This window comes from Dicentrarchus labrax, unplaced genomic scaffold, assembly GCF_905237075.1.
Source record: "Dicentrarchus labrax unplaced genomic scaffold, dlabrax2021, whole genome shotgun sequence".
Classification (NCBI taxonomy): Eukaryota; Metazoa; Chordata; class Actinopteri; family Moronidae; genus Dicentrarchus; species Dicentrarchus labrax.
The window spans coordinates 234,757-255,410 of record NW_026136721.1 but is presented as its reverse complement, the minus strand read 5'-3'; the positions used below and the strand labels follow the sequence as shown (position 1 = coordinate 255,410).

At 41.4% G+C, this 20,654-nt stretch overlaps 1 protein-coding gene across 2 annotated transcripts in view; it reads right to left on the bottom strand.

Annotated features, from left to right (window-relative positions):
- The window catches only part of dipk1c (divergent protein kinase domain 1C), a 38,626-nt gene extending 22,192 nt beyond the window's left edge, over positions 1 to 16,434 (bottom strand). The window contains exons 1-2 of one of the 2 annotated variants that reach the window (XM_051385869.1): positions 15,129 to 16,434; positions 11,220 to 12,688 (exon numbers count right to left, since the gene is read on the bottom strand). In XM_051385869.1, coding sequence (XP_051241829.1) covers positions 11,220 to 11,441 — 222 coding nt within the window. In that variant the 5' untranslated portion in view covers positions 11,442 to 12,688; positions 15,129 to 16,434. The remainder of the gene's footprint in view (positions 1 to 11,219; positions 12,689 to 15,128) is intronic. The other variant, XM_051385867.1, reaches the window with a different exon arrangement.
- Positions 16,435 to 20,654: the final 4,220 nt, after the last annotated feature.

Here is a 20,654-nt window from a genome sequence, read left to right as displayed (position 1 = left end):
GTGATGGCGGGACGGGAAGCATGCAAATATCGGCGCACACACAGACCACACACACACACACACACACACCTACAGAACAAAAGGCTGATTCTGAGGAGAGTGCTGAAGCTTTGTCTGCTCTGTGGTTAACATGCAACCAAAAGAACCCACAAGTTGATTGGGATCTACGAGGCTCATGCAAACATACACATGCACAGTTAGCGACACTAGCAGCGTCAACAGAGCATCAAAAATAAAACTGGACAGAAAGTTTGCATCTATTGTCAGATAGTTGCTGATTGAGATCAACAGTTCGCTGTTTCACCAACAGAAAGCTCTAAAGCCCTTCTGACAACAACAACTCAAGTTTGCTGGCACACTTGGATAATATTCTACCAGCAATAAACTCACAAAAAACACTTTGAACATAATAAATCTGGTTTATTTTCCTGTTCAACAACAAGACTCAAAACCAGATCCTGAATCAATAAAAACAGAACCAGTAGAGCCATTTTCAGACTCACAGCTTTTTGGTCGGACTGTCCCCAAAATGTCTTTTATTCAGCGCCGCTTTAATGAGGAACTGCAGATTAAAGACCTTGTTAGGGTGGATATTTTCTGCCGTGATCCGAGTGTAACATGAAGTTCAGAAGCGGAGCGGCAGTTTGAACACGCCGCTCGAAGCCGGCGTCGTTAGAGACTGTTTTGGGGTCAGTCATGGCTTCAGAGAGAATAGCAGAGATGTAGGCTTGTTGACGTTCAGACGGCTTTGACCCTGCAGGCCTCCTCGTTGGTATGCAGCTCTCTTCTCAAACACTGCTGCTCGCTCTTTTAAGTGTCTCTGTTCCTTTCTTATCTATCCTCTCTTTTCTCTGTCTCTCTGACCTTCTGTTCTCCCTCCCTTTCTTTCCCTATCCGTACAGCACACATGGCTGAATACAGATCAAGAAACCATGGCGGTGTTTAAACTGTTCCTACTCATAATTTGCTTCAGCTGTAACGGAGGAAATTGACAAAAGTAGTGGATTAAGTCCAACTTTAGGTTGTAGCATAAATTCCCTTGCAATTAGACCACCATCTGCATCTCGGACTAAAAAACTCACCAAAACTGTCTCTGTTAGTGTTTCCAACATTCACCAAAACTGGTTTGGTGGAAATAAATCCTTAATTCACCGAGTGAAACTGGCTGCATGTTAGCGAATCCTCCATATCTTCTGTTGTGATTGGGCGCTTAATGAATAAAATTGAATTGAATTGAAATATTTGTGTGGAAACTCAAAGTGTTTAATATAAATATATGAAAAAGACATTCTGAAATAAATACAAAATATATAAATGAATCAACAATTTGTGGAAATAATTGAAAAACATACTAAATCTTGAATTGTATAGGATATCATTATTATTTTATTATAGACTGTTTTATTTCAAAACAGCCTTTTCATTCATTAAAGGGATATTGTGAAATAAAATGCAGCATGACATCAAATTTATTGGGGAAAAAATGAAATAAACTCTTATTAATAAATTATAATAATGAGTTTATAATTTCTTGTATTAAAGTTTCCTTTATATATATTTCACACATTTTAATTGTAATGATGTGTTTATTTCTGTAGCACTGGCCTTTCTGTCTCTCTGCTGGTGTTTCTTCCAAAACTGAGCTGAAAATCTGATTGTCGCTAAATTTAAAAAACATTTTCACTTCGACAGACGGTCCAATCGGGCTTTCTGTTGTTGCTTGGCAACGGCAGCAGTTTGACAAGCAGTAGGAGTCGGGAGACGACAGATTGCTCATGTTTGGCGTTCATCTGTTATTGGAAGGAATTAGACGTAGCGTTTGAGTCCAGAACAGTTTGACAGAAGTTCCAGCAGCTGACTGAAACCATGAGCGATCAGAGGAGTGAACCTTAAACCAAACATTAGCAGATTAAAGCCCCTACAACCTGTGTATATTTCAGCTGTTCACAGAATCACGTTTATTTGTTTAAAAGGTGCCAAATTCCTGTGGTTGACAGCCTGTGGAGGTCTTCCAGATGGTTGCCTCAGTCTAAATGACAGCTTGTCAAGATGAGTGATGGCGCTGGTTGACAGCGGGATAAACAATTTATTCCTGACTTTATTATTGCAAATGACTTAAATTCATGAGTAGAATGATTTTTGATGATCTTAAAAATGTGTCGTTCACATCTACATATGTACAGGAAGTGAGAGGTTGCTGTCAAAGTGTCGCTGGAGATAATTTATCACGTTAAAACTGCCTTTATTTTCCTTTTGGGGACTGAGAAAAAGCTGTAAATGCAAGATCCAATATTTTATCATCTTATACCCCCATTGAAGTCGTGTTTGTGTCAACCCGATAAATGTGAGTCCAGTATTTACATTTTCAATCATCAGAATTTCAAGTTATCACATAATTGTAGTGAAGTAAAAAGTACAATATTTCCCTCTGAAATGTAGTGAAGTAGAAGTACGGTACAAGTAAATTTCTCTGAATGTCCTCAGTTACATTCCTCCTCTGAAGCTCATCCGTTGAGATCATTTCTGCCTCTGACATTAAAGGAAGTCAAACTCTGAACTCACCTGAGACTAAAAACCCTGACTGAGAGCGGAGCTGATTAAATTCCTTCAGTCTGAGCGGCAGCGATGTTAACTGAAGGTTAAACACTGTAATTTCTGTCCCGCACTGCACTCAAACAGCTGCTAACAGAACAGAGAGTCTTTACATCAGCTGCCACTTTAATTATCACACGTCACGTAAGATGGATGGAGCCTCTGAAGTACACAGTGAAGTGCAGATATTACACGAGCAGACAGTGATCGATGCTGCTCTAATTAAATATATGAAATATGGCCGTGATAAATTTGTCTGGATGTGGTATAAATCAGCTCAGGTAAAGCGTGTGTGTGTGTTAGCCTTTCTCCTGTAATGTCACCCTGGGTGCAGATTGTATTTGAATGGGGTAGACAACATAAACACCTGTACAGTCTGTTTACACCGGATATTAACATCAGATCACAAGTGGACAGCTAATACTAATACGATCAATACTAATACTACAAGCAGCGATGACCTGGCCTCAAAGTCTGCGTGTATCTGGTGTAGACATGTTTAGGGCGGTACTCTTATCGAACATTAACTTTGGTTGAGATCGGACAAAGTACACTGAAGCTATGACAACTTCCTGTTTCACAGTGATACGTTGAAACGCTATTGGACGCACAAATAGCAGAACTTTTAATCGTAATGGTCTTTAAATAGACTGATCACATTTGAAGTCGATCCTCCTGTTGGGTTCGGGGTATTGGTCCAAGAGGCCTTTTTGTTCATCTGGTCATGATACGCGTTTGCACTGATTTTCATACACATCGGTGAAACGTGTCTCGGGCTGCATTAAGGGGGCGCTGTTGAGCCATTTTGCCACGCCAGAAAATATGTAGATTTTCACAATCAAAATACAACCAGATTTCAGATTAAAAACACTAACAGATTTTTAAAATGAGTTTTGTGTATCCTGTAATGTTTTTGTTTCAACATCAGCCTGCTACGTAGTCACGTTCATGAACGTAAGTAAACGTGTACATCCGTGATTAGTGACGATGTGATAGATAAAAAGTATGTATGTAAGTATAAATATGAAAACAGTGAATGATGTCAGTATAATGACTGTAGTCATCCATCACAGTAAACATGAAGTCTGCATTCATGTCAGTCAGAGTTGCATTATCGTAATGAGGAGACGTCATACAGGAAAAATAAAGAAATTGTGTCTTGTTATGTGTGTGTGTGACTTTGGTGTTTGCAGGCCTGATGCCACACTGCAGAGCATTGTGGGTACAGAAACCCCATTACTGACCTGTCCGTCAGCCAGTTGCCCCGAGCAACCGTCCAAAAAAAAAAAAAACCCTCAACCTCAAACCGCCTGATTGTTTGCCAGGAAACTTTGTTCAGGTTTGTGTGTGTGTTCATCAATTTCTGAAGCCATTGTGATTATGAAGAAAGGATTTAGTGCGGCGGATATGTGAGCAGACTGATGAGCAGTTATTTTCTGAATAACAAATCGGTTTTGGATTTCATTTCACTGATTTATGAAGGGAAACATTTAAGGATTTGGCTGCACGAGAGAGAGAGAGAGAGAAGAGCTGCCAACACTTGTGTCCCATCTAGTTTCTTGTATTGATGTAGATTAGCTAGCGTTTTGCCAACATTAGCTGACTGAGGTTCCAAAAAGGGGCGTAGGAAGGGTCAACTTCGGACATTATTCATTAGGTTTGAGCACCGTGAATACGGGAATAAACAGGAGTGTTATGTTGTTGTTTTGTTACTAAACCCCAGCTGAAAACCTCGGTATCTGGGTATTTAATTGTGTTGTTGATTAAAGTATTTGAATTCTACATATTTTGCTATAGAAACGCACAGCAACCACCCTCTACTGGTTGAAACCGGCTTTTACAATCTAATTTTGCTATTGGCTGATCTGGTGGCTTTCACTCCTGCTTCTATAAAACCAACATCTCGACTCCGCAGACTGTGGCCACAGACACCAGAGAGTTAGCCTCTCTGAGCTACCAGCTTAGCTAACGTGACAACACAAGTACCACACAGCGTGAATGTGCTTCTAGTGACTGAAAGCTGCATCGGACTTCTGAAAGAGTAACTTACATACATTCGTTCTCCATCCCTCCTTTCAATCGATACAATGATTCTGTCCTGCTGGTGGAGTCATTCATCAAACATTCATTAATTTCTGTCTGTGGTCTGTGGGGAGTTCAGCAGCTGTAAATCAACTGAACGGAGAACAGGTCCAGGGTTTACCTGAGCTTCATCCTCCCGTCGGCTTTCTGTATTTATCTCATAGTTAGGATTGATTCAGCAGCAGCTGCTGACTTCAACATCTGCCACAGACTCTAGCCACAGAGAACCTCCGGGCCTGAACATTTAAAAATCAGACGCCATAAATCTGTCAGGATCAGAGTCACAGACAGAGGATGTACTCCATCCATCAGCCACCAAACTTACAGTAGTGTTTCAAAGCCGCTTTTAGTTCCTTCTTTTCATGCTGCTGCTCTCAATTCCTGCTGTTTGATCTGCTGATGCAAAGGAAGTTTTTTTGTTGGAGGCAGCCTCAAGACCATGTTTCACAACCGCAGGTTTTCTATGGCAACGGCGGCACATGTAGATGTAGCAGTTCCAACTACAGAGCCAAAGTCCATGAACAGGTAAGGTACAGTTCAACAGGACGATTTACACAAGGTACAAAGACAATATATACTCTAGTGAGGGGACTAATGAGACACAGGTGAACACAATCAAGGTGGGGCAAACAATCAAAATTGGGGGGAAACACACAAAGACAGGAAGGGAAGTAGAACAAGACACAAGAGGGGTAAAACTACAAAATAAAACAGGAACAAAACTTAAAACCAGAACAGTAGCAGCCAGTAGCTCTTATGTTTGTTTTAATCTGTTTTTTTTTGCATTGCTGAATCTGAGTAGTTGAAGTTCGCCTGTGATAGACAGATGGTTCATCCAATCACCTGTATTTATATAACAGTTTCCAACTGGCGCAGTCAAGTTATGTTTTGTCTGGTTTTACTTCTGATTTACTCTGATTAACCTCCTTTGCTGGAACTGTTCTCTGGACTCACTGTGTGAGGTACTGTGTATTCAAGAGGTAGAAGTTATCTCAAATAAAAATAAATGTAAAAATTAAGGATTTGTTTAAAAAAGAAAGAAAAGAAAGAGAATGAAAGTCAGACCGAACATGAAACACTGTGTAAACTTTGTCTTCAACACTGAAAGTATCACCAGGGAGGTTCTTTTAGCCGTCGGCATTGTTGCGCTCTGTCAGCCTGCAGCGTGTAAACAGTGTGTTTGTGTCATTCCTCATAGACAGGACTGAAGTCTTCCTGCCAGAGGGGACAGAGAGACCATCACACTGTCGGAGCAGCTCACACCACCGCCGTCAGCGTGTTTGTTTTGAGTGTCAAACTTCCAAAAAGACCTTTCCCCATACATTTACATTGTACAAACCGTTACTCCAAATTAATTCTATAAAAGAAATTAATTATTTCTGGCAATTCACCTTCTTTTTAAGGAACATGCAGACAGGACTGAGTTTAGGTTTGTATTTCAACACCATAAATGTACCAAGTTAGACTCCTGACAAGCAGACTGAGAGGAAATATAGAGGCTCACAGAGTCAGAGGCTATAGATAACCTTCTGCTCTCAAGGAACAAACCAGAAAAACAGAGGTAGGCCATAAAAAATGTAGCATCAGGCCATAAATAGGCAGAGGAATGCCAGAGACACGTAGGGACAGAGTTAGACCATGAAACAGATCAGCCATTAGACCATAAATAGTCAAAAGATCACCAGAAACATACAGATTTCTGCTTTAACAGAAACCATGTGTGCAGAGCTGCACAGAGGGTCTGCAGACTCAGAAATATGGAGACTGTAAAGGGAAGTGACTGAGCTTTAACAATTACAATGCAGGAAATGCTCTGATGAATACAGTGAATCACAAAACGTACACGCTGTTCGACCACAATATTCGACTGAAGCTTTAGGGCGTCATTTAAAAAAAGGTTCTTAGATTGATACTCGAGCTGAAAGTATGTTTACGGATAAAAAAACCTTCCTTACGCAGGTTCTCTATTGATTGATGGCACCTGCCACACAATCAGTGATTTCCCCTTATATAATGCTAGCACAAATGAGGGTTTAGTCAGGAATAACCACCGTTACTTCTGTCTAATTCGACAAACTATTTATAGAGCAGTGCATCTGTGTCTGGCAATTCATCATTCCTTTCAGATTGTCCATAATGCTAATGCCGGGCTGGGGAGCATCCCAAACTGCAGTACCCTGACATAACCAGCAGGAAAATCACTTAAGCGTAGGCGAGACTACTCTTTTTGACTCAGACTGGTCCACCATTATCTTCTGTCTTCACCTACAAAACCTCGACTGTCAGTGGACCGTCTGAGGATGTGGAGAGGGAGGATGGGGGCTGAGGAGGACCTTCCTCTCTGGATGACCCAGTCTGGGCAGCCCAAGTGGTCCATAGTTGGGTGGGCCTTCTGGCATTTTCCCAATTTCCACCACTGGTTCTGGTGCAGTCAGGTTATGAATTTTCCTTCTACGCTGACTTTAAGAGGGGTTGGCATTAATAAAAGAGAAATTACTGCAAACTAAATGCTAAATCTTAAACTGAAATATATAGCATATAATCCAGCTGCTCTGCCTCAACTCACTGAGATTTACAGAGTTTTCTGATGGACAGTAAAGTAACTGCTGCGACGTGTAGCTGGTGTTAGCCAGTTAGCTTAGCTGTATTTCTCAGGGCACCACATCATGCACCACACCAGACCTTTGGGTTGCAGGAGCTCCTGCTCCAAACACAATATAATACTTTATTATTTTAAATGTCTCTTTTTATCAATATCTTTCTCTCAGAAACCTGCCATAAATAACAGATACAGATAGACATGATAGGGAATTTTACATTATAACTCTGTTTGATGTTGTAATATTAACATCAGGGCAGAAAGGGGGATAGCAGCGGGAATACTGCTCCTCTTTCATGTGTTTCCCAATAAAGAAAAACCTTCTCGTTGCTTATTCTGTGTCAGGATGGAAGAGGAATATCGAGGAAATAAAGGTGTGTTTGTGATAAAACTAATAATTATTGTTTTATCTTCAACATCACAGTAGAAACTCAGTTCTTTATGAAAAATATTGGCAGGAAACTTGAGCTGAAGTCACTGAACATTTGTTGTCAGCAGGAACTCGCCACCAATCACCAAACCAGACAGCGGAGTTTGATTCAGGCAATAAGATGAATGTCTGTCAGCGTGGAAGAGGCGATTTTCTCTGCTGCGGCCCAAAATAAGAGGTTTGTTTCCATCCTGGGATCTCATGCGGAGCGGCTTTCAGCACCAGAGTTAATGTCTCTGAGATGAATGAGCTTAGAGTTTCCCAAGAGTGTATTTTTATCTTTATCCCACGACATCACAGTCCTACACACAGTGGACGTATAAATGTGCATATTGAGAGTCCCCCTAAAACAGAGTGAGGTGGAGGGGAATGACGTATTCTGAAACCTTTTTAAATAGTGGCACTAGTGTAAAAATATTTACTGTGTGACCGGAGTAAAAAAATGTACACTTCAACATATTATTACTAAATAATTCATTCCAAACTGCAGGTTTCTACTCAGCAGCCAGGAAACATTCATCAGTTAGCTCAACATATTGTTCCAGTTAGAGATACCGGTCAACAATAAGCACGCAGAAGTTGAGTCCAAATGAAGCAAATGATCCTTAACGACGTCTCATAAAACCAATCTGGCTCGCGGTTAAAAAGTTTACCTGCTCATTTATTTCATGTCATGACCTCAAAACCTGTTCGTTCTCTACTTCACTTTACGATTACTTAATATTCAGTGTTTCATTCGGAAAGAAATGTTTTAATGTTTTAGTGTCCTCACTTCACCTCATACCTGTCTCCCTTTTTCACATGATTTACTACTACGTAAATGCAAACATGGAGCTAAACCTTTCACTCAACCGCTCGGCATTTATGTACCAAACAACCTCAAATACTCAGCTGAAACAGAGTTTCAACACGCTCTCTGCTTAATCTGCTGCTTCAAAGACAAGCTGAAAGGTCTGAGAATGCAGGGATGAGCCCAGAGGACAGAAAAGAAAGGAAGCAGAGGACTGACAGACTAACACCTGAAGCGGTTACGACAAGCCTGAACCTCAGGATCAGCTGTCAGTCAGTGAGCGCAGTGCGAGGGGTTGTTCGTGTGGCTGAACTGTCCCCCATGCAGCAGGACTGCATCTGTCCCCCATTACCACTGTCTCAAGAGCCAAATTAGCTCCTGGAAACACAAAACATAATGTTGATCTCAGTCAACATGTTACTGGAGACGTTCTCTCAACCTCCAAGAGCTGAAAAGAGGAGAACATTTCAAACAATGTGATGGATGGAGCAACAATGCAGCGTTAGTTCAGCAAACAGGCACTGTTTGTTGATTCTGGACCTCACTGTTTATTTGGGATTTCATCAGTTTCCATTTTGGATCTCTAAGAGGTTTAATATCAGGGAGGGTGACATCACGGTCTGTGTTATGGAAAATGGATTTCTCTCTGAATCTCTGAGAGAGTTTGATTATTTAGTGGTTACTCTAACCACAAACAACATCATGTTGCCATGTTTCATCATGACATTGAATTGTGCCCACGACGTTGTTTGTTCAGGGGGCAAGAACACAAAAGTCCACATCAAGTGTTTTATAACATAAGTCTTGAGCTATGAGTCATGTATCCTCCAGTATCTGGCCACACGTTGACAGAAAAGTAATTTTTTAGATATTTTCAGGACTTCTTAATGATGTTTTAGAGTTTTCAATTTCCTGAAAAACAATAAATCATAAAGTTTATAACCTGAAGGTAACAGTTCTGACTCCATCAGAAACTTCACAAACATACTTTTCAACATATTGATACGCTTTCATAGAATATAAAGTATATCGATTGCTTTTCATTAGAATTTAAAATAAATTATTATTATTATTTCCTAGAAATATTTGCTTTTGTTGCACATTTTTATTGTTTTTCTGTGTGTTTGAGTTTCTGAACAGTTTTGAAAATGTAACTTCTGACTGGACAAATAAGAAAAACTGTACTGATCCTCCATTGCAATATTATTATGGCTGTGAACTAATTATTAAACGGGAAAGAAATCAAGAGTGAGAAAAGAACAAAACTAAGACTGCTGGAGAACTGGAAAAATAAGAGTGGAGATAAAAATGGGAAAAAAATAAAGGAGTGATAATGTCGGGCCAGGAGAATACTGGAGGGGATAAAAAATGAAAGTCGACGAGAGAATGATGGATACAAAGAGGAAAAATGGAGAAAGGGAGGAATGAAAAGAGAGATGAAGTAGAGAAAAGATAAATCCAAAGTGGGGGGTTATTTTAAGTGCAGAAAGTGGCTGAGTGGAGGCTACGAGCTCTAAGACAAAGAAAAACATTGTCTTGTTATCAGTGTTTACCCACAGTGCACCAGTAGATGCTGCAGTGGATAAGGCAGCAGACCATTAGGAGCTATTGACCTCTGGCCGTCTATCTCCACCCAACTGCCTGTTTACTGTAAGCGTCTGACAGATGACGGCAGAAACAGTCAACGAGAGCCGCAGTTTATCCTCCAGACAATAAATATTCTCAAGAACATCTTTAAAGCTGAAGACACGACGGACGGCAGAAGAAAACAGAGTGCTGTTACAGGACAGCGGGGAAGACAATTTTCCAAATCATCATTCGTCTTTAAATTCACAGGCAGCCACTGGTGGTGTTTCATGTCCAAACAGAGACTTTAAACCTGCTGCAGATTTACAGAGAAAAGTCTTATTTTGGGTCCAGAGGCTCTGGAACAACCAGTCTGATAACAGCATGTCACCTGAGTCAGAGATCTTTAAGAAGTCCTTTCTTAAAACATACTTCACAGTCTACAGTCTTTTATTCCTTTAAATGTTTTTATCTAAATTCTTTGTTTATCTGGTTGAAATCTTCTTTTAAAACTTTATACAAGCAGACGTCGAGTTCCTATCATTGCTCTCTCTTTCTCAAAGCAACAACCATGAACTATGAAGTCTCCCTTTCCCTGTTTCATACCCCCAAATTCAATTCAGTGTGCAGACTCCGGATCAGATTTCACAATACATCAACACTGTAGCATGAGACCAAAATTCATCTCAATCAGTCAGAGGAGATTTTAAGCAGAGAAACCCAAACACGGGCAGGCAACACGCTTCTGAAGCGCTCTCATGGGATTTGAAGACGCATGGATAGTGGAGCCAAACCACGTCACAGACATGACGACATAAAGCCGTGTGCGGTGGAACACTCTGTTCCTCTCACATCCACCGGCATCAAACCAGGAAGAGAGTAGTTAAGTTGTAAAGCCAACACCAACCTCAGTGGTTGTCGTCTGCCGTCTGACCTCAGGGGGCAGCAATGGAGCCCATTATGATTTGTTACACCACAATGACGTAAAGAAGCCACACCATAAAACAAAAAAGTGAGATTTATACTTTATAGGATGTGTTTCCAAACAGTAATTTCCTGTATCTGTAAAGGTGTGTTAATGTATGTGTGTTACACCGTTACAGCGCAATCATGGAAGAAAAACCAGAAGTTAAAGTGTGCGTAATAATTGTCTGACTCACCAGTCTCTGCAGGATCCGCTTGCTCTTGTCATCGGTGCAGTAGTCAGACAGGATGCTCCTGTGGACCAGAACCAGGCCATTCAGGAACAACCAGGAGCCGAACCAGAGCAAAGCGAACACCAGGGTCCCCCGACGGGACCACAGCCTGAGGCCCAGCCACCGGAGCAGGCACAGCCCGCCACTGCGACCACCACCACCTGACACCAGTCCTCCAGGGAGCATGGCCGCGGGTGGTCGCTGTCTGCACAAAAGTGTCCGAGGTCTCCTGATGGGTTGCAGAATAATCTGCTAAAAGGTGGTCCAACTAACGACAGAAGCTGCAGAGCTCCAGATTCACAAAAGTTTATTTATATTTTGCAAATAGTAGAAGAGAAAGGGGAATAAATACTTAATAGCTTATTAAATGAGACTCTTAATAGATCAGTCTATCAATTCCCATGTTGCATGAAGTAAACTTGATGAATTTGATGAATAATGAATTGTATCGTCAGCATATCTTGCTACACCAGTTAGGAACCACATTTTCTTTGGGCAGTAGTGGCTTCATAGCTCCCATGAAGCTCTGCATTCAGTGGGGGTCACAGCTGTAATCCAAGATCCAAGACTTTCAATCATGAAAAATGCCCATACCATCAAAGGCCTGTTTCTCCTCAGCTTGCCTGGTCTCAATAAAAACTTTTTGAAAGGACCGGAGTCCTGCTGTGTCCCCGGAAAAAAAGCCCCAATTTTTCAGAAAAATGAAAACAGCCAAAGAGAAGAGAGGTCCATAATCATCCAATCAGAGCAACACGTTCCAGACCGAGTCGACTCGTTTGCCCTCCAGCTTGGCTCCGCAGCTTCTCCGCAGGAAATATTTGGAAATTTTGTTTGTTCATGCTGGAGTTTTAACCTTTTTTATATCCGACTGGTTGATTTATTTTACGCACAGCGAGTCAACGAATGTTGAGCAACAGGAAATAACTCAGAAGTGTCCGAGTTGCCGTCTCTCCGTGTGATGTGGGTGTCTGGGCCCGTCAGCAGTGCAGTGAGGCATCTGAGTACACACACTCAAATACACAACCAGATGCATCCAGCTTCACACACACACACTCTCTCTCTCCAGCATGCACACACACTCGCAGCAGACTCCCTTGCGATGTTGTCCTCACGTCACCTCCCAGTGGTGGCTGTAGTTTTTGCAGTCAGCACGCCGCAGAAATCAGGCGCAAATGTCCCTGAAAATCATTAACAGAGAGCCATCTTCAACATATCCAACAGGGAAAAAAGTCTTTGTATTGGAAAAAGAAAAATGGAAATATCCTTCAGCGGGAGCTCTGCAATGCTGGAAAATGCTGTTTATAAGCGTCTAACAAGAAAAATGATGTCAGAATAGAGAAAAAATCTTTGTTGGTGTCAGAAGAAAACCGCTCTGATGTATGAAAAAGTGTTGAACAGTGGAAAAAGATGTCCTTGATGTTTGACAAGGAGATCTGTGACAAGAGAAAAAGAGTCAGTGCTTCAGATCTTTACTCAGAATTTCAGCCTTTTGCTCTAAAATAATAAAAAAACTCTCTTGTCAATCAATGATTTTACTCTAAAGAAGATCAGCAATTAACATTCAGAGAAACGTTGGTCATCAAAGTTTTATGAACTCTTCACCCTTTCAATATCAACCAAAACGTCAGTGTTTTGAAATCATATTGATTTTTACAACGTTGGAATTATTTCCGCTGCAGAACTTCTGTCAGACAGCTTGTCTGCACAAAAACAACCAAACTAATAAAACTTTTCTCCCAAAGATCTTGAAGGGTTCAGGAGAGGAGAGCAGCTCTGAAAGTTGTTTGATTTCCCCTCTGATGTTCTTGTTTAAAAAGATAATTATCTCTTCCATTAGCAGGGTCAGTCGAGGGTTTCTCAAAGCGGGATTTAAGCTTGTAGACTTTTAAAAGGAAAGCTTGTCAGTCACTGAGCTGGTTTTACTTTTTTAAATATCTGAAGAAAGACACCAGAACTCTCAATCAAGCAGCTCTTGAAGTTACTATCAAGCCAGTGGAGAGATGTTTCAGTCATCTGAGGTCTTTCAGTCCAGCCCTCTCCTACAAATTACATTCATATACAACAGCAAATACGTTTTCAGAGAAACGCCGACTGAAGGATGTTTTCTATGAACATAAACAAGAAAAGTTCATTAACATAAACTGACACTGAGTATTTCATTTGTTGTCCTTTAGTGACTTTATTCACAAATCTGCAGTGACTTGAGACTTACGATTTTTTATTAATTTAAATGAACGCCCACTATCAAACCCAACCGCCTCCTTATGACTCCACCGTGTTCCATAGACGAAATGTTTGAATAAAACGTATCTGAACATAATCCAGGCAAAAACAATTTAATAATACAGTAACTTAATTTCTAGGAGGCCGTGTTGCTCACTCTCTGTTTTCTGTCCCGCAGCTATAAATCTTTTTGCTGACACATCCACAATCTCTGCCGTCCAGTTATTTAGCCCGTATTACGATTTCCTGATGTGGTTGTGGCTCTACCACACTGGAAAACAGAGAGAGACTCAGTAGAAGTCAGCAGATCTCACCGCTGTCATCTGTCGCACAGACTCTCCTCAGAGATCCAGATGACGAAATCGGGCTCTTAAGATCTTAAACTAAAGAAGACCAGGAAAGGGTCGGTCATCGGCTGCTTCTTTAAACGAGTTTGTTGATGGGAATGTGGGTGGCGGAGAGGCGACAGCTGCTGCAGCTGTTCTCAAACTGATCCCAGTAGATAAAACCACATATTAGCTCTCAGGTTTGATCCATGCACTGTGTTCCCAGAAAGTACTTGCTAATTGTTTTCTCATTCCATAACACAAACATAATCTGTTATAATCAGATGGATTATACTCAGAGGCAACATTTTTTTAAATCAGATAACAGGTCGGCTAGCTGCTCAAGGAGGAGACGTTTCATCTACCGGGGACATTCACTCTGGGTCACATATCCTTTTATCAATGATGGCATTTTTACAAGCTTTTGGCAATGGGCTGCTAATTATTTTTTAATGCATTTTATTTAAAAAGGACATTTTCAGGACCGTCTTCTTAATGATTTAGTAAAATTACATAGACCTTTTTTCATCTTTGTGTTTGCATCATTTTGGATTTAAATTCAAACAGTAAATGTGTGTTTTTATTTATACTATACTGCTTAATTATTATATATATATATATTATATCTCTGTGGACTGTGGTAATTACAGATTTCTCTCCTCTCCAACACACATTATACAATATATAGTTATTTTTTGGCAACAATTTTACGACTTTTATCACATACATTGTGAAGAAAATCCCTCAATATTGGGTACGGCCATGCTCTCCAGAGGTGGCGGTACTCAAGAAGAAGTAAGGGTACTTATAGACAAAAAAAAAGATGTGCCGGTACTCAGTACTGGTGACTATTTCAGACACTGGACCGCCGGACAAACCGGTGGTCTAGCCTCCTTAACTACCGTCCTGTGTGACTGTGATGATGAAGAAAGGTATTAAAAGGTGAGGTAGGCTGAGTCATGACTGTCTTGTAGCTGCGTTTCCACCGCAGGAACTGCTGATATTTAGCTTTATAGTCGAATCGAACTAATCTAAAAAACAGCCAGATCTGATTCAACTGACAAGATTCTGAATTGAGTACAGCTTTTCCACCAGCTGTCAGGTGTCGGCTCATAGACTGGCAGAACAAACACAAAAATTAGCAAAAATCCAAATAATGCAAATGATTATAAAATGACTTTTATGCAGAACATCTCCAGGATTAGAGTCAAACAGTAGCTAGCCGGTCGTTCAGATGCAACAGGTGCCAAACTCCGCAATCCCCAAACAACCCTTCAGATCTCCTCCTACTGAGGAAAACCACCAGGCAGTTTGTTTCACTCACCGAGTCCTATAAGTGGCTCCTGGAGCCGGTCTGTGCAGCTTCTCAGGAGCCAAATCTTGCAAATTACCTCTTTCGTAGTCAGCAAATTTACAGCAGACAGTTGAAGTCCTCCGGCTGTTGGAGCCGTGGTGTTCAGCAGGCAGCTTTGTGAGCAGTCTCACAGGATGCTGGAGATCCAAAGGGTTAAACTACTATTGAAGTAAAAAGCAGAAGACGCTCTGCAATCCAGTCGCCTACAGGGTTTCCAGTGATCTGTTCACAAACTGCTTGTGGATCCTTCAGTCGTCTGGTTGGCGTTTGAAGCGATCACCAGTGAAAACCAGGATTAAATTGCTTATTTCATTGTCCAGAATAAATGATAAAACTGTTTGTAATCTGTTGTTGATTGTCCTTGAAAACCACTTCCTTTTCCATTTACCTCTTCATCAGCTCCTCATATAAACTGAAGGAGAGTCAGCAGGTGTCCAGGTCATTGGCACAGTCCAGATAACTTCTCTTTCCCATCATAAAACTGCTGAATTTCAAGTGATGATCAGGATTAACTCTGGTTTGCAAGAACTGAAATCATTTAAAATCTCAAATCTCAAAAAACTATAGACTAGACTATACAACTCTATCTACTACAGCTCCTGGAATAATTCATAGGAATGTATCCAGATTAATCCAGATTATTAAACTTCCCTTCCTCCAAAAATCCAAAATCAGGAGACATTAAATTAACTGAAGATGATGTGCAAAGTCCAGATCATTAAACTTCTCCCCCTGTGAGAAATAAATCATAAAACGGTCTGCAGGCTCTTCAGATGTCTGGTTTGATCAAAAAGTCTGAATTCTGGCACAGAGAGCTGCTGGAGGAGCAGGTCCATCAAGATGCTCTAGGAGATAAACTGTGACACTTTTCCAGCAGGAGACGATCCGGCTGTCAGACTGTCCTGTAAACCCTGATCCAGGACTGTCAGGCAGCTCCCGGCGGCTCCTGCAGACGGCTGCTGTTACGGCGGCTCTGGTCTCTTCTCACACTGCTGCTGCCTCGCTCGCTCTCTCTCTCTCTCTCTCTCTCTCTCTCTCTCTCTCAGCCTGAAGCTCCTCACTGCCTGGCTCTGTGTGTGTGTGTGTGTGTGTGTGTGTGTGTGTGTGTGTGTTCGCTCAGGCTTGTTAGTTCAGCCCCATTCCTCTTCCCTGTTCCCTTCAGTCTGCTGCACTCCCGGCTTTTTCCTTTCTCTTTCCTTTCCTACCGAGTAAGTGTGTGTGTGTGTGTGTGTGTGTGTGTGTGTGTGTGTGTGTGTGTGTGTGTGTGTGTGTGTGAGTGTAGGTGTGTGATGTTTGTGTGTGTGTGTGTGTGTGTGTGTCTTCAGGGAGTAAGGAGGCGGCTCCACCGGCGTCCCTCCTCTCAAAGTGGAGAGACTCCCCTCTCTCTCTCCTCCCCTTCACCCTCTCCTCACCCCTCTCTTATATTTACATGCTACTGTACCTCTCTCTCTCTCTCTTTACCCCCCCTCCTCCCCCCTTTTTACCCCGTTTCCACGGCAGCAAATCTCTGCTAAGGTTCAGTCCCCACATTCAGCTTCTCAGAACCTCGCCAAATTAAAATCCCCCCCCTTCCATTTATCTCACTTTCCTTTTCTTCTTCCTCCTTTCCTTCCTTCCTTCCTTCCTCCCTCTTTCTCCCCCCAGCCCACACTCCTGAGCCATACATGGCAAGCGCTCCAATAAAAACAGCTCAGAGGCCCAGGGCATGTTGGTAATTGCCCTATTTGTAAAAATGCCAATAAAGTTCTGCAAACAGCCGCTGCTGAGGCCGCTCGATGTGGGGTTGCATGTGCTGAAGGGGTGAAAAGGGTTTGAGGAGGTTATTTTTAAAATGCACTGATGTGTGTGTGTGTGTGTGTGTGTGTGTGTGTGTGTGTGTGTGTGTGTGTGAAGTAGGAGCAGAGAGCAGACTGGTAATTACTGTTTATATTAAAGCTGTATTTAGCATTTTGTGGCCATTAGAGGGCAGAAAAACATAGGCGGTCACAGGAAAAACTACAAAATATATACATTAGGTCATTTCTGTGAAGAAAGAAAATGAAATTGTTGTTTTTATTGTGATTATTATTAAAGATATAAACTCTTAAGACCTGAACACAGACTGTATTCACAGCCACTCTCTGATAAACAGTTCAAACAATCAAAGAACTGATAGAACAATGAGAAGAAAACACTGAATTTGAAGCCTATTAAGTATATGTGATTGTTAAAAATTTAAAAAATACAAAATATAGACAGAATTGTATAAGTGCCTAAAAATAGTTAATCTCTGATCAATATTCACAGGAAATAAAAAACTCATTACAATCTCTCGCTCTGTGTTCACTGTTTGTGTTCATTGTACAGTTTGTCAGCTGTTCTCTGATGTTATAGTTGAATATAATAATATAATATGTCACTAAAAAAGTGGGTTCTTTAATGGTCCAGTGTGTAAGATTTAGTGGCATCTACTGGTGAAGTTGTAGATTTTCAAATGTGTAGGAGAAACTACAGCCAAAGAACACCAGAGACGGTACACAATGATTCTTATTTTCAGGTGATTATACACTAACGAAAACATACCTACAGACATTATATTTTATTTCTGACAGTAGATCGTCCTCAGCGTTACACACTGGACCTTTAAAGGTAAAATGTTGGTGACCACTGACATGAGGACACCTGAGGAAGTTCCATTACCTTTAGATATGGTCAAAAGCTCTGGAAATAGCTGGCAAGTGAACCTTGAAATTTAGAATTTTTCAAGGTTCCCAAGGTCAGGAATGAACCTTTACACACACTTTACCAAGATAAATATTTAAAATTTACTGGTTACACCTTTAAAAATATTTATTTTATACCATAATAATACCTATAAATCTCTCTCTCCAGTCTGTGAGTTAGACTCTGAACTCTCGGTGTGTTATTGCCATCATTACCCATCAGGCCACAGCAGGCCTCCCTCTGTCACCCACTCTGTCTTTTGGATTAATGTTTGCAATCTTCGCACTGACTGCAGAAAGCAGCGAGGGCAAAGACAAGAATACAGACACAGTTAAGAGACTAGCTGGTGAACATAGTGGAGCATTAAGCAGCTTAAGAGACAGATATTTCCCTCAGGGGTTGGTGGAGACCAAAAACAGAGCTAAAAGAGAGTGACTATATTCATCAGTTGGACACAAACACAACTCCAGTGTGATTCCACTAACCTGGAAAACCTGGAAATTTTAGAGATTGGCTTTTGACGCCGCTAGGCTGACCAGATCCCAACAAACCAAATGTGGGACAAAAAGCATGTTTGTGTGGGTCAGTGTGGGTCAGTTAGCAGTGCTGAGAGGTGGTCTAAAATGCTGATATAATGTCTATCTAAACATCTGTATTCTGTCCATTGTCTCGTAACATCACTGTGCCCTCTGGTTGATCAAGCAGCACACAGTAACACACAGGTGAGGCCTTTAGCATGTGAAGGACTTCACAAATATATTTTATTTGAATACCAACTGCCCACATTCCCATGCTAAGTAAATACAATATAAAAGGAAGCTCAAGTTTCACAGCTTCTGCATCTAGACAGCTAGTGACTTTTCGGTGACTCACAGTTTTGTCCGTTGGGCGTAGCAGAGACGGTCCCATGATGACAGCCTTCTCTGCTTTCTAAACAATCATTGGATAAAAGCCAGGTTTCAGAAAAGCATACATCCTGCAGTAGTTTCACTTTTGAAAACTAGAGCCAATTAAAATATGGGACATTGGATAAAAAAGCTGTGCAATCATTGAGTAAACTAATGACCCCTGACTATATCCACAACTAGAGATTTGTATGAACTCTGAGCAAATTAATTCCTGTGAATACTGATCACAAATTAGTTTTTCTGATACAATCCTATGTTGAGATATAATCCTACTGTGTGTATTTTTAAAATTTCGTTAAATCTCTCAAAATCAAGAAGGCCTTGCAACCCTCCATGAAGCTTTGGCGACCCCTAGTGGGGGTCACGACCCTGAGGTTGTGAACCAGTGTTGTAGAACATGCTTCCTCAACTGGTGGGACCCAAAAGCAGATTGCACCTTTCTTTTTAATGATCTGACCGTGTTCCAACAAATCATAAATTAAAATGGTGAGTGCAATGTAATTATTACCGAAATATGTGAAAATTATACTCGATGTCTCTAATGAGCGACACCCTGTTTTTAACAGTGGTTAAAAAATTATCTGGTACGTTTTGTGTAGCTTGAACAAGAACAAGGCTGTTAAGTTGAAGGCAGACATGACGGGAGATCAATACATCCGACAGATTTTCTAGGAGCGACCAGCAGCTCCGGCCCGAGCAGACGGCCTCTCTGAATATTCAAGCACTCGAAGCAAGGCGCGGTTTGTCCCCGTAATTGCCAATTAAACCATCTGCTGTTGTGCAAGCTCATCTCCGCAGCGCTTTGGCAGTCGTTCACAGAGCAGCGTTCTCGTTAACATTATCCTCTCATCTGAGCCGTCGCGTTACAGTCAGCCACTTATCAGAGCCTCCTTGTTAGCCGCAGCCAATTATCTGAGGTCGCCTGTTCGGGGCAGGGACTTATCTCACAGGTACGTTAATTGACTAAAACACATATTCAGAAAATTGCTGGCTTAGCAAAAGTCTCAGAGATTCTCACCTTCATGTTTTCTGAAGTTCAGTTTGAGGTGAATTTGTTGCGCAGAAGAGAAAAAACAAACTTTGAATGCTGCTTGAATGAGGTGGGACGTGGAATTAATTATTGAAACACATGCATTTGCATTGAAGGGATTTACAGACACACACAGCTGCCCTTGAAACACTGGCTGAATTCATCAGTGTACAAAGTCAGGGAGTTCAGTTATTGGTAACACAATGTCTGCCGGGTCGCTCAGTCAGGCTGTTAAATTCACTGGAGTCACAGAGTTGTGTCGCAGCACCTCCTAGTGTCTGCTCCTGAGAATTACAGGACATTATGACATCAGGAAGCAAGCAGGGTGTTTGACTGGGGGTGGCACAACTGGGGCACTGACTTATGCAGGGGTGGCATTGAAGTATGTGTTTCAGCTTTTCAGACATTTCCCATTTAGAACCCATTTTCATTCAGATATATTGAGGTCAGAGGTCAAGGAATCCCTTTGAAAATAGCCATGCCAGTTTTTCCATCGCCAAGATTGAGCCTAACTTTGGAGTATTATTCAGCCTCCGTCCCGACATGCTAGAATGACACGGTTGGTACCGATGGATGCATTAGGTCATCTAGTTTCATATGATATCAGTTCACTCTAGATTTAAAATGTGACAGTGCAGAGTGGAAGAGGGAAGGATAATGGGGTGGTTCTCTGGAAGAAAGTGGAGGGAAGAGTTAAAGGAAATGTTTAAGGGAATAATTAACGACTACTAGAGAAAGTGGACGGTAGAGTTTCATCTTGGATGGCTGGTTGGTCAGACTGATGTTTGGGGGCATCAGTAACAATGTGCCTGTCATTTGAATTCCTACAGTAATAAGACACTGGCACATGCAGAA